This window comes from Zalophus californianus, chromosome 6 (genome assembly GCF_009762305.2).
Source record: "Zalophus californianus isolate mZalCal1 chromosome 6, mZalCal1.pri.v2, whole genome shotgun sequence".
Classification (NCBI taxonomy): Eukaryota; Metazoa; Chordata; class Mammalia; order Carnivora; family Otariidae; genus Zalophus; species Zalophus californianus.
Window position 1 is genome coordinate 83,860,994 of NC_045600.1, and position 12,961 is coordinate 83,873,954.

The 12,961-nt window shown below is 60.6% G+C and overlaps 1 protein-coding gene across 1 annotated transcript in view; it reads right to left on the reverse strand.

The window, feature by feature from the left end:
* SPTBN5 (spectrin beta, non-erythrocytic 5) overlaps window positions 1-12,961 on the reverse strand; it is a 45,299-nt gene that overhangs the window by 9,876 nt on the left and 22,462 nt on the right. The window contains exons 28-49 of the mRNA XM_027572844.2: window positions 12,769-12,914; window positions 11,895-12,009; window positions 11,678-11,788; window positions 11,282-11,461; window positions 10,279-10,485; window positions 9,950-10,099; window positions 9,619-9,723; window positions 9,053-9,220; window positions 8,401-8,550; window positions 8,087-8,278; window positions 7,772-7,867; window positions 6,214-6,329; window positions 6,015-6,129; window positions 5,105-5,218; window positions 4,818-4,939; window positions 4,400-4,562; window positions 4,006-4,194; window positions 3,673-3,750; window positions 2,868-3,040; window positions 1,065-1,155; window positions 772-918; window positions 44-181 (exon numbers count right to left, since the gene is read on the reverse strand). Coding sequence (XP_027428645.2) covers window positions 44-181; window positions 772-918; window positions 1,065-1,155; window positions 2,868-3,040; window positions 3,673-3,750; window positions 4,006-4,194; window positions 4,400-4,562; window positions 4,818-4,939; window positions 5,105-5,218; window positions 6,015-6,129; window positions 6,214-6,329; window positions 7,772-7,867; window positions 8,087-8,278; window positions 8,401-8,550; window positions 9,053-9,220; window positions 9,619-9,723; window positions 9,950-10,099; window positions 10,279-10,485; window positions 11,282-11,461; window positions 11,678-11,788; window positions 11,895-12,009; window positions 12,769-12,914 — 3,066 coding nt within the window. The remainder of the gene's footprint in view (window positions 1-43; window positions 182-771; window positions 919-1,064; window positions 1,156-2,867; window positions 3,041-3,672; window positions 3,751-4,005; window positions 4,195-4,399; window positions 4,563-4,817; window positions 4,940-5,104; window positions 5,219-6,014; window positions 6,130-6,213; window positions 6,330-7,771; window positions 7,868-8,086; window positions 8,279-8,400; window positions 8,551-9,052; window positions 9,221-9,618; window positions 9,724-9,949; window positions 10,100-10,278; window positions 10,486-11,281; window positions 11,462-11,677; window positions 11,789-11,894; window positions 12,010-12,768; window positions 12,915-12,961) is intronic.

Here is a 12,961-nt window from a genome sequence, read left to right on the forward strand (position 1 = left end):
GCCTAGCGCCCCCTCCAGCTGCTCCGTTGCGCACAGAGCCCACCTTGCAAGCCTCTTGCAGAGCGGCTGCCTCCCTCTGGCTCTTGGCCCGCATCTCGTCCCAGAGCTCTCCCAGCTCCCGCAGCTGCTCCCGGATGCTCTCTGAGGCCGGGTGGCCCTCCTGCAGCAGCCTCTGCCCCTCCTACGGCCACACGGGGCACACCACAGGGACTTAGGACTGCTGGTGCCAGGGGGCCTGTGCTGGCCCCACCCACCAGCCTGCGTGCTCGCTGTGTGTCCCTGGGCAAATTCTTGAACCTCTCAGAGCTCATTTTCCTTATCCATAGAATGGAGAGAACAACGGAGATAAAACATCAAACATTTTTAGCAGGACGCTTTATACTAGACGGAGCCAGCCTGGGGCCAGGACCCATCCTTTGTAGGTGGGAGAGGGTAAATTTAAAAGACGCTGCACTTTGGCTTGTTTACCCACAGGACTGCTCACTGTGGCCTTCTCCATCCTCTAATGTCTTTCGTAGCTGGCTTTAAAAACTATCCCGTCAAAACATGATCTTTAGGATTCTTGAAAAGGCACTATTTTTTGGAGAGGGTGCCCCAGGAAAGCTACTGTTTCTCGCTACCCTTGGATGCTTAGCATGATGCCTGTCTACAGAAAGCACTCGATGAATGTCGGCCATCTGTGACTCTGGATCAGAGCCCTCGCCAGGGCTCTGCGGGGTCTCTCCATGCTCTCTGGCCTGCAGGACCTTCCCATGACCCTCAGGGCCTCACCATCTGCAGCCTTTGCTGGTGGTGGACGCTTGCGTCTAGCTCAGCCTGGAGACTCTGCTGCTTCCACAAGTGGGCCTGCAGCACAGCGGGGTCCCTCCAGCCCTCTTCCAGGGCCACCGACTTCTTCTCCCTCAGCCACGTGGCCACCTGCACATACGCGGAGGACCAGGTTCGGCTGCCTCGGGCTCTCCCCTTCCCCCAAACCTCTGGGCTGCTCCAAGGAAGGGGGGCCTCTCCCCGGAGCAGCTCCTTCCCCACCACAACCACTACCCACCCCCCAACCCAAGGGGAACCTCAGAGGAATCCTGCAGGAAAGTCTGCAGCTGCCGGAGCTCCTCCAGCTGGCGGCGACGGGTGCCGGCTCGCTCTACCAGTGCCTCTTTCCTGCCAGAAGGAGGGTGTCATGGGCCCTCAGGTCCCCTCCCCGGACCTGGAGCTGCTCCAGGGCTGTGTGCGCATGCCCTCCCCACGGCCATGGCCACAGCCCTTCTCCTGGACCAGGATGCCTGGAGTCTGGGGTTCCCTTTGAAATGGAGAGACCTTCTACTCCCCCTCTTCACTAAGTTCTCATCCCCAGTACTTCACAGTGTGACTGTATTTGAAGACAGAGTTTTAAAGAATTAAGTTAAAATGAGCTCCTCAGGATGCCCCCTAACCCGCGATGTCACACACACAGGGACAACACAGGTGTCACACACACAGGGACAACCCTGCGAAGTGAGAGGAGGATGGCTGTCTGCAAGCCAAGGAGAGGGGCCTCAGGACAGACCCCCCCACCCCCCCCACCCCGGCCAACGTCTGGATGGAGGACTTCGGGCCTCCAGCGCTGAGAGGAAACACGTCTCTGGCGTTGAAGCTGCCCGTCTGTGGGATTTTGTCGCGGCCGCCCTAGCCAACTAGTACAGTGTCTAAACCGCTGTTTGGATCACGCACTGCTATTAGGAAGAACTGTGAACGGGTCCCCACCCAAATGTGTATGTATTTGTGTGTGTGTGTCTACTGATTTATATATGTGCGTACCTCTCTCTGTACCAATGTATCAAATACATTGCCGTATGCACAGCAAAAGTAATTAGGCATGTGATCTAAAAAATAAATAGGGACAAATGTCTAACGCTGCCAGCATCCGTAGAGTCTCCACACTCGTGTTGAGTGGAAACTCTTGTCTCCCGCTGCTGGGGCTACCAGAGGGTGTGGGGGGGTGGAGATGGAGCGAGGCTTGATGAAATGTGTACCCCTCCCCCTGCAGAGGATGCCAGAAGCCCAAAGGGAGGGGTCAGGGTGGCACTGTCCCGGCGGGCAGTCAGGCCTGCCAGAAACCACCTAAGGTGATTGGGGGTCACGAGAGGAGGGTGCTGACAGAGGCCAGCAAACCAACATTTGTCATCAATCAAAGACCTCCCGGTAGCCAGGTGGCGTCCCACATGCAAGGAGTAGGAGTGAACGGCCCAGCCCTACCCCTGCTGGAGTGTCTGCACGCGGACTGACAAGCACTGTGAATGCCAGTGGGCTCTCTGGGAAAGAGACAGACACCCGCCAGTCTGAGATCCGGCTTTTGGCCAAATCTGCCTTGCTCTAAAAGTCTGAGAAGCTGGATGAGGTGGCTGAACCAGATGGGCTTTTATGAGGACAAAAAGCAGAGCCTGGCGTCTCATAAGCTGTGCCAGGTTCATTTAAACGAGCATGAGAAATGTGCCAACCTGCCCGAGTGGCGGGCACCATGCTGAGACATCAAGGGTACCTTCTCAACCCTCCCCACTACCCTAAGAGGTAGGCATTGTTACCCCCACCCCCCACGCCGCCCCGTAGACCCGAGACTCTGTGAGGCATTTCCCCTTAGTCCCACCATGCGGGGGCAGCACAGAAACTCAGGACACCGTGGCCCTGGAGGCTGAGGCCACTTAGCCACTGTGCTTCCATGAGGTCGCCCCTCCTTCAGTTTCCCGGGACACGCTACTTGGTAAAACTCCCTTTTATCTCCCCGGGTGGCCACATGCTAGGCTGGGCAGGAGTGCTGGGGCCTTGGCATTCACCTCAGCCCCTGGAAAAGGCTGGCGATCTTGGCCCTCCTACCCATGGCCCAGAGCCAGACATACCTCAGGAGCATGGCCTGGCACCGACCCAGGGCACCCTGGGCCTCAGGGTGCCCACTCCGGTGCAGGCTGCGGGCCGCGGCCTCCAGCGCCCTGATCTTTTCAGCCTGAGCCTCCAGGCCCCGCTCCAGCACCTTGTGCTTCTGCAGGAGGGTCTCCACAGTGGCCAAAGAGTCCTGGCGGGAGCAGGGAAGCCGCTACTGTCCACAGGGCTGCCCCTCCCATCCCAAGCTGCCTGCTCACCGACGGCCATGCCACCCACTGCTCACCCACATGGTGAGTGCTCTACCCGAACACATCCCCCTGATTTCTCAAGGCTGCATTTGGCTTTAGGGCAGTGATCCTTAACCAGGGAAGGTACTGGGGATAAGGGTCAGTGTCAGATTCTTCAGGGTAGGTGGAGCTTTTACACCTAACAGAAACAACCCCCGCTCTGCACTCCGGTAAGACTGTCAGCACAGGACAAGCTAGCCCCCGAGTCTTCTGAGGTCTCCCCTGAGTCAGGCTCGCCTGCCACAGGGGTTGAGACAGTGGCCGGAAGAACAAACCTCAGTGGAGGGAAGTGAGGAGGGCAGAGGTGAGAAGTTGTGGGAAGGAGGCAAGAGTGGGTCAAAGGGCCTGCACTCACCCTCTAAGCTCCCAGGACATTCCCTGTGGGGCCGAGCCCCAGGTGCACAAACACTGCAAACATGGACGGGTGAAGACTTCGATGACTGATGTGGTAGAGGCTGGGGGGGCCCCCCCCCTTGGCCTGGGGAGCTCAGGTAGCACTGGTCGCTGCTTTGGTAAAACCTGTGTTGGCACCTACCTCCGGACCCTCGCTAGCGGGGCAGGCCTCCTGGCTGCAGAGCCAACTTTCCATCTGCTCCATAGAACTCAGAACCAGCTGTCAAGAAAGGAAAAGGCAAGAGGAAGTGAGCAGAGGGTCCTGTTGCTGGAGGTGGAGTGACCCTGTTGGTGCCCCGAGGAGAAATCAGGGACCAAGACCCTGGCTCAAAAGAACGAGCACACGGTCAGCAGGCTTACTGCGGGCGAGCTGAGCGCTGGGCGGTGGGCAAGCCCATGGAACAGCGGCCTCTCTGGGCTTGGTTTTGACCAGGGGACGGTGGGGTTAGGTGGGGGCAGGATGGAGGCTGCCTACCTGGAGCTCCAAGGCCTGCTGCAGCTGGAGCTGGTGCTTCTGCCAGGCCCCTTCCAGGCTGCTCAGCTCCTGGTCTAAATCAGCCAGGGCCCGGCGGAGGTCAGGGGTAGATGGGCGGCCGGCTGCAAGCAGTCGCTGCCCAGTGCTTCGGGCCAGGCCGATGCTGTCTGTCCGGGAGTCCAGCTCGGCCTGTCGCAAGACTGGCCTCAGATCCCCGAGGCTGGGGCTCCCTCCGTGCGAGAGAGGAGGCACGAGGCAGGAACACAGCGGAGTGGGTGGGATGCAAGAGGAGAAAGGCAGAGGCAGGTGAGGGAGAAAGGACCCAAGAGAAAGGTGGGATCACCGGTCGGGGCAGGGCAGAGAAGAGGTGAGGTCGCAGGGTCCCGGCCCTCACCTTGAGCTCCCGGTGCTCCTCCAGCCTGCGCCGGGCCTCAGCAGGGCTGCGCGGGGCGCTCCGGCCCTCCATCTCTGCCTGCAGCCCCCGGGCCCAGACCACCAAGTGCCGCAGCATGGCCTGCAGTTTCTGAGCTTCGTGTAAGGCATCCAGTGACTCCCCCCTGCCCACAGGTTCATCAGCTAGCTGCGGGGCCTCTGAGCCCCTCTTTCCCTCACACCCACACCACTGCTCTCCATCCCCGAATCCCCTTAGCCAGAGAAGGGCCCATGGGCTGGGAATTCATAGGGGGACAGTACCAATGGTGATTTGAAGGACAGAGAAAGGCTCTCAGGGGAGACCAGGGTTAAGGGGAAGGGGAGAGACAGAGAAGCTACGGAGACTAAGTCTGTGAGGAAAGAGGCCCAGGGGTTCATACCGCTTCTGGGCCCCCCTCCAGAGCTGCCACCAACTGTCCGTCACCTCCCGCTGCTTGCGGCTGAGGCTGTGGGCTGTCCCGGGGCTTCTCTGGCAGACGCGGCCCACCGCCCGCTCTAGGGACTGTGGGAAAAGCCAGGCTCAGGGGCTGCAGTGAGGGGAGCCCCGGCTGCAGGAGGCCCCCAGCCTCCGGGTGGGTGTACTGCTGAACGCAGTCTGCCGGCTCCCGGGGTCTCGAAGCCCTCCTGCCCTGTGTGCCCGAGCCGCATCCCACAGAGGAGGACACACCTCCACCCGGGCCTGGAGGAGGCCCATTTCTTGCCCCAGCTCCTTGTGTTTCCAGATCAGCCTCTGCACGCTCTCCAGATCCTTCCCATAGTCCGGGGCCTGGACCAGGGCGGCCTGGGAAGGAATGCAACGTTACTGGCTTCGCCTTTACCCCCGCTTCCCCCTCACTGCAGAGGGGTCACCGGCCACGGGGTTTCTGTGTGAGAAGCAAGTACCCCACCTGATCCCCTTCCCCGTGCCCTCCGCTGACCACAGGCCCCCTCCTTCAGTGAAGGAAGACGATTCCCAGGAGAGACCAGGGGATGGATTTCCTTCTGACCCAGTCATCTCTGGGTGGTGCCTCCACACACCGTGTCTCCTGGGTCTCTCATTCCCTTGGGGGGAAACCGAGCACGGACAGCCAGCCAGGCCTGGCCGGCTCGGGCAGGGAGCACAGAGGAGTAAGGAGACTGAGGCAAGAGTCCCTTGCATGCCCAGAACAGGGCACCATCTGTGTCACATGGGACTTCTTGGCGGGGACAGACAACTTCTTCACTGCCCCCCCCCCCGCCAGCGTGTAGCCCACGTTTCTCTGTAGTTGCCGATGCGCTCCGGGGCAATGCTCCTGCGGGCTCTGGGCTTGCTCAGGGACATCAGAGGGAAGAGTGTGAGGGGGAGCTGTGCTCTGGCCTCTTGATCCACAGTGTTTCTAGAAGCCAGGTGGGCCAGCCTCCAAGCCTGTAATGGGTCTTCTGGGGCCCAGAGTTGATATCCCGAGAGCCCCTGGCAGACCCCTCTCTCTAGCCCTGAAGGATCCCTAGCAGCATCGACCGTCAGTACCCCAGCTGAAGAGGAGAGGGGAACCAGGACGGGACACCGAGGAAACTCTGGGTGAGCGCACCCCCTGGCTGCTAGGTCTTTCGCTGCTTACCTTCTCCCCTATCCACGCAGCCAGGTCATCCAGCTCTTGGGACAACGTATGTATCTCCAGGGCCCCTTCCAGCTGCAGCTGGTACCAGAGTAGGTTGCCATGGAAACTCTCCCATCTGGCAAGGAGGGTGTAAGGCTGAGTTGGAGGTGGCCCTCCAGCCCCCTCTCCTGGCCCCACTGCCTCCCACTCTGGGACTGGCCTGCTATTCAGCTGCTGTCGCCGCTGGTGGATGGTTCTGACTTGCTCAGGGTCCAGGTTCTCGAGCTTCAGGGACAAGTCATTGACGCTCCTGATGTGGGTGTCATTCACTGTGTCCTGAGAGGGGGAGGGGAACGGGGGGAAGGGTGAGGGCAGCGGCAACACCCACCCCGAGCAGTCACAGCACGTGGGGGATCTGCCCGGGGCCCCGAGAGAGGGTGAGGGGCAGCGTGTTGGGGGATCGGAGGCAGCCGCACCCCCGGCTGGGCTGGGCACAGTGAGCTAGATGCCCCAGCGTGTCTGAGCCTAGGAAACACGCTCCTCGGTCAGAACGATGATTAACAGAAGCTTTAAAGTTAAATTGCTCAGGAAAGCAATTGGTAAGAAAGCAAGAGTAAGAACTGAGATTAAGAATTGATAAAAGCAAAGCAAATGGTGGAATGAAATGGTGAGCTTGGGTCTCCTGGTGTCAGAGTGTCTGCACCCCTACGAGTCCTGGGCTGGGGCTGCTTAGTGAGAGGGGCTTACGGGTCCATGGGGCGGGGGTCCCCGGCAGTGGGAGGGAGTACAGGGTCCTGCCCCCAGTAAGAGCAGCTTGTACCGGTGGAGCAGCTTAAAATTCCCAAAGTGCTTCTGAGGAAGGGTCTCGTACAAGCTGGGCAGGGAAGGGGGTTTCACTCCTCGTACAGACGCCAGAGCAGAGTCAGAGGCCACCATGGCTGATGTGTGGCCGAGCCGGGATCCCAGCCCCGCTCCTTGAGCCTCTGTGGCTCTCCTTCTACCGCAGCGCCTGGGCCCGAGGCTGTGAATTCCACTAGCAAAGAGGAGCTGGGGGCGAGCACTGCGGCCTTTTTACAAACCGTAGGTACTGGCACCGGAGGGAGGACGGGAGCGTGTTTGGTCTCTAACACCTGACTATAACTACATTTGTCCTATTTCTTTCATCTGGAGCACAAAAGAGAAAGAGATTTTGGGGGTGCGTGTGGGGGTGTGGTGAGGAGGGGCCGAGAGGCTGAACAGGGGTTATGGGTAGTTGCAGTTTACCACTCCATCCAGGCAGACGTGCATTCTTTTTTAAAATTTTGAAATCGTTACAGATCCACAGGAAATTGCAAAAGTAGCATGGAGAAGCCCCACGTACCCTCCCCCCAGGTCTCCCTGAGGGTAAAATCTTATATAACTGGGGTACAAAGTGGAAACCAGGAAACGGACATTATAACTACGAACTCGACTACGGGCTTTATTCGGAGTGTGTGTTTCTGCATGCGCACATCTGTGTGTGGGGGGTACGGTTCTCTGCAGTTTTATCACAGGTATAAACTCGTGTAGCCACCACCTCACGTCCCTGCTCCCTTACCTAAGAGGCAGGCGTTAACCCCATTTTAAAGATGGAGAAAGTACGGCTTGGTGAGATGAGGGGGCCTGCCTGAGCACATGCAGATAGTAAGCACGGAGCTGTGGCTGGAGCCCTCCCCTGACCCATGCTGGGTCACTACTCTGAGCAGTATGTCCCCCGTGGGGACATGGTGACTGACCTCTCCCCCACAGGGCCCCCTTACCCGGGCCCAGACTCCTGGGAGCTTGCGGAGCCGCCTGCGGAGCTGCAGACAGTGCTCAAGGTCCTGGCCCAGGTCGCCCAGGTTCACCATCGCCTCCTGTGGAGGCCGAGGGGTGAGGGTCTGGGGGCAGTGCTCTGAGCCCCAGCACCAGGGCATCCAGGCCCCAGAGCGGTGTTGGGGCAGGGGGAGGCTTTCGGAACTTCCTGCTGGGGCTCCCGCCTGTCAGGGAGCTGGGGAGCTGCAGGCCCGTCCTTGCCCCCATCTCTCAGCCCGGCAGCCCCACCCCAGCTCTGCCCCGGCCTGGCTGCCTCTCACCCTTTCCTGGATCCAGGCATCTGCAAGGTCAGCTCTCCGCAGAAACTCCAGGAAGTTCCATCTGTCCTCCAGGTCCTGGCCCTGGAGAGCCACCGCCTGCCTCAGCTTCCGCCAGTGTTCCTGCAGCACCTGCAGCCTCCGGGAGACCTCTCCTGCCCGAGGGTGGCTCTGAGCCAGGAGAGCCTCGCCCTCCTGGGAGATAGGACACCCGGAGATCTTGCCTGTCGTCCAGCTCCCTGCCTGAGACCTTTCCCCTTGGCCACCCAAGAGCCCACACTTTGGGATAGGACTGGGGCCGAGGGCCTGGCTGTTACCTTGGTGACAGAGGTTATGAACTTCTCGTGGGCCTGGACCTCAGCCTCGAAGGCCTGGTGTTTTCCCAAGAGCCTCAACTTATCTTTCAGGTCCCCAGGAGGGATTGGCTCTTTCAGCTGCTGGATTCGCTCCTCGATCCAGTCCTGGGCCTGGTGGGGGTGGGGACATGAATCCCATGATGCCGGTGCTGCTTCAGTCCACAGAGATGTCCCACACGCTCACTCTCAGCTGTGCCCAGGGAGTGGACTGCTGGCCCCCAGGGCTGGACGAGGCAGTGCCGGGTAGATGCAATCCAGTGCTTCTAGCCCAGCCGGCCCCCAGCCACAGGGAAGGGCTGGGCAGGGCCTCTGGAGGGGAGGCTGGCCTGCTCCCAGGCCTAGATACTTGGCTCCCTCCCTCTGCCTCCCTGCCTCTCTCTGGCCTAGCCTTCACAGGCTCAGGAAGCAACAAGGTCTCTGCTCACAGTGTCTTTGAATCAAATGTTCTGGGTCCCAGCAAGGCCTCTGGGAAAGCCATTGAACCTTCCAGACTTCAGTGTCCTCATCACAGGGATGTGGTGAGACCTGAAGGAGCCTGTGAAGGTGAAGGTCATCTGTGCACTATAAAATGTGGCCCAAGCGGAAGGCACAGGGTTGGGGGTGGCCCTCTGACCTGGGTCACGGCCCTGGTGAAGCCAGTCATCAGCAGAGAGGCGTGCAAGGCTTGTCCCCAGCTCTCTGCCAGGTCCTTCACTCGAGCCCGATGCACTAGCACTGTGCGGAGCCGATCCTGCACGTTGGGGCCCCCAAGTGTCTTCGCCTGCTCACACAGAGCTGCCTCCTGCGGGGGAGGGTTGGGGGCTCAGTCTACTCTTCTCCCACGCTGGGAGGCTGGCCCATAGGGAAGCCCTTCCCTCAGCCTGCCATGGCCCAGGGCGGGCTGGTCCTCCCAGCAAGCCAGAACCAAACCCACAGCTCCCCCATGACCATGTCTTGTGGAGCCAAATGGCTCTGGTATCCCCATAGTGTGGCTCTCTTCTTGAGCCATACATCTCACTCTGCTCAGTCAGCCCCAACTAGGCACCCTATTCCCATAGGCTGTCCCCGTACATCAACATTACCTGTGGGTCACCAAGCACTCTATGTCCCCTATTCAGAACTCTCCAAAGTTTCTAGACTCTGCCCTCTCCCCCCCCGCCCCAATTTCTGAGCATGCCCAGTTCCCTCTGAGCCTCTTACTTTCTCATCTTGGGCAGTCAGAACTTTCTGGAAAGTTTCGTGTTTGCGGATCAACTGCTCTACCTCTTCCACTGAGTTCCCCAGGGCACCGGTTTTCAGGGAGACCTGGATCAGCCCACGGAGAAGTCAAAGAGGCCATCAGGGACTGTCCACACAGCTGGGCCTCCCCACCCCCATTTGCAGCCATAGGCGCTGAGGCAGGGCCCAGCCTCCCATCGGGGAAAAAGCTGGAGTTCCAGGAAGCTAGGAAGAGAGCAGGGGGGAGAGGAGAAAGGGAAAAGGGGGAGCACGGGGAGCATGAATTGTGCTCCTGGGAGAGGAGAACTCCTGCCTCCTGGGCTGTGAGGATCTGGTCCAGGTGGCCACACTTTCTGAGGAAGAGCTGCTCCCGGTGCATGGCCTGCAGTTTCTCTTCCTTCTGCTCCCAGGCCTGGAACACCTGGTCCCGCTCATCCTGTAGGGCTCGCAGCCCGTCCTGGACCTGGGGATGGGCATGTGGGGAGCCCGCACTGGCAAGAGCCGCATGGACAAGATGGAAGCCGATCCTGAGGGAAGCCCCTGACGAGAGGCCAGTGGGGCGCAGCGGGGCAGGGCGTGGGGTGATCGGGCTCAGACGAGGTCAGGGCAGGCTGGGGGTGGGTACCGGAAAAAGGGGCCCACCTCCTTGCTGGGTGTCCCTACAGCCAGAAGCGCCTGCTGGCCCAGCTGGGAGGCCGTCTGGTGCAGCTCCTCCCGGGCCTCCAGCTCTGCCCGAAGCTGCCGGTGGGCGCTGAGCAGCATTGGAAGGCCACTGCCGGGCTCCTGGGAGTTCTCCTCTCCCTGCAGCTCCTGCCCCACGGCGGCCACCCAGGAGGTGTAGTCCTGCACCTGGGTCCCCAGGAGACGGAGGGAGAGAGCTGGGTGAGGGCTGGGCTGGGCGGCAGAGAGCCAGGTTCTGAGGCCCAACTACAGCCTGCCCACGTCCGCTCGCACAGCCGAGTAGCTGTCCCAGGTCAGAGCCTCCGCTGGGGCTCACGGGACCTTCTGTCACTGGGTTCCTCTGTCATCCAAACTAATCCTTCCAGGTCCACTAAATGTCCACATTTGCCGGCCTCGTCACCCTCACCGAGACTCCTCACCTTTTGCTTTTGGTGCCCCTCCTGCTTAGAAGCTTCTTCTCCTCCCTTCCATGTCTTCCCAGCTCACCTGCTCTTCAAGGGCCAAGGCCTTGTTTGCCTCACGTAAGGCTTCCCGGACACTATGACACCTCACTGCTCACCTTGTCCTCGGGATTTCTACTTTAATACTTACAAACTGTCTTCTGATTTGTGTTCACAGTGTTCGAGCTGGAGGGGCCTCTGATCCTTGTCCAAACACCTCATTACAGAGGTGAAGCAAGGTCAATAGCACAGTGTGTATGAAGGAGGTACTCACAAACAGAGGGTGACAACTAAGGCTCCGTGCCTTGCTCAAGCTCATGCTACTAGAAAGTAGCTGAGGAGGATCCCTCAACTCAAGCCCACGTGCTCAGTGCTCTGACTGGCCAGACAGACATCCAGACGTACCCACATTCCTCTAACTCATGTCCACACTGGGTTTCCCTCCAGAGCAGGAGGGCCTCAGTAGTAGGCGCACATACATGGTAACACGCACACGCACACGCCCAAGAGGAAGTAGCCCCCACCGCTCTGTGGAAACGGGCCAGGAGGCATGCCCGCTCCAGCTGGGTCCTGCGCTGCACCGAGCGTAGCTTCAGGGCCTCCCAGGCCTGCACCAGAGTCTGCTGCCTCTGCCGCACGGCACGGGCCTGGGGCCCCGGCCCCAGCTTCTGTACTGCGCTCGCAGCCTCTAGCAGTTCCTGCAGCTGGGGGCAGGTGGAGTATAGGGAGGGAAGGGTCATGTCCTCCTAGAGGCTGAAGGGCCTGCCCATCCCACAGAACCCCCCTCGAGCCATGCCCCGCCATGCACAGTAGGCCCAGTTAGAGGCCCTGCGGGAGTGTGGGAAACCCCGAGGAAGAGATGGACAGGCCTGAGGGGGCCTGTAGGGGCCCGGGTGGGAGAGGCAGCCAGACCAGCTCACCTGCCGCCCAGTGCCCACGAGCTCATGCTCCAGCTCCTCGTGTCTCCTCAGCTGGGCCTCCAGCCCATGCAGGTCTGGGGCCACCTCACTGGGGAGGCTTGTGGCTTTCTCCTGAGGAGAGGAGATGGCCAAGGCCGTCAGCAATAGAGGGTGGGGCACCAAACCGGGGGTGGATCCACTCCTAGAAAGAACCCCCTTCCTCCCCTCGGACTCGTACCTGGACCTGCATGAGGGCTTCCAACAGATCTCTGTGTACTCTGAGGGTGACCTCGGCGTCTTGGAGCAGGTGGCCTTGGGCCTGGGTCAGCTCCCACAGCTCTGACCAGGCAGCCCTGTCCCCGGGGAATGTGGAAGACCAACGGGAGGGGAGCCATTGGTGCAGCATCTCATTCCACCCTTGGCTAGTCTTGTCAGCCCTCCTCCGCTCTGGGCTGCGTCCAGGCCTGGCCCAAAGCTCCCCTTCTGAACTGCCTTTCCTGCCTCGGGGTCTGCCTGGAGCCTTTCCAGCTTCACCATGAACTCAGTCCTTTGCCGCTATCATGCTCAGCCCCTGATTTCTATGCTTTGTGGTCCTTCTTCCGTCTCGTGTATTCCAGTCTCAAATGTCAATCAGATTATGAATGTTCAAGGGCAGAAGTCACATCTTTTCTCCATTCCTCAGGTACTCAGCCAACTCTCACGGAGCTTCTAGGGCTTCCATCAGGCCAGGCTCCATGCCAGGGGTCATGGACAAGTCAGGCCTGGCCTCAGAGCCTGCAGGCTGGGCTTGGGGCCGGGAGGGACCCACGCCAGCTGGGTGGCAGCTAGGCAGTTCCTTCCCTGAGTCCCGGGAGCCAGGGGTTTGGAAAACTGTCCCTGGGGGTCCGGGCAGGACTCCCTGACCTGCACACCCAGCTCTGCCTCCCTTCTAGGCCACGGTCACCAGGGCCTGGCTCAGCCTCCCTGGGACCCGCGCCCTCTCTAGAATCCTTGCGGGCAGGCAGAGCCAGTGTGGCCCTCAGAGCAGCCTACCCTCTCTTAACACCCAGGAGCTGCCTGCACCGCTTGCTCCCCCAAACCTGCACCCCCAGCCTAGCCCACTGGACACTCACTGCAGGTCCTGCTGCCTCTGCCGGGCATCGGGGGCGGCCCTGTGCCCGAGCTCCAGCAGGTTCTCTACCAGCGTCAGGCAGGCTGCCACCCGCCGGCCGCCCAGCTCCACGTGGTGCTGAAACCTTGCAAACTTGGTGCGGAGGTGCTGAGGAGAAGAGGGGAGTGGGTGATGGAGCGGCCCCCTCGCTGGTG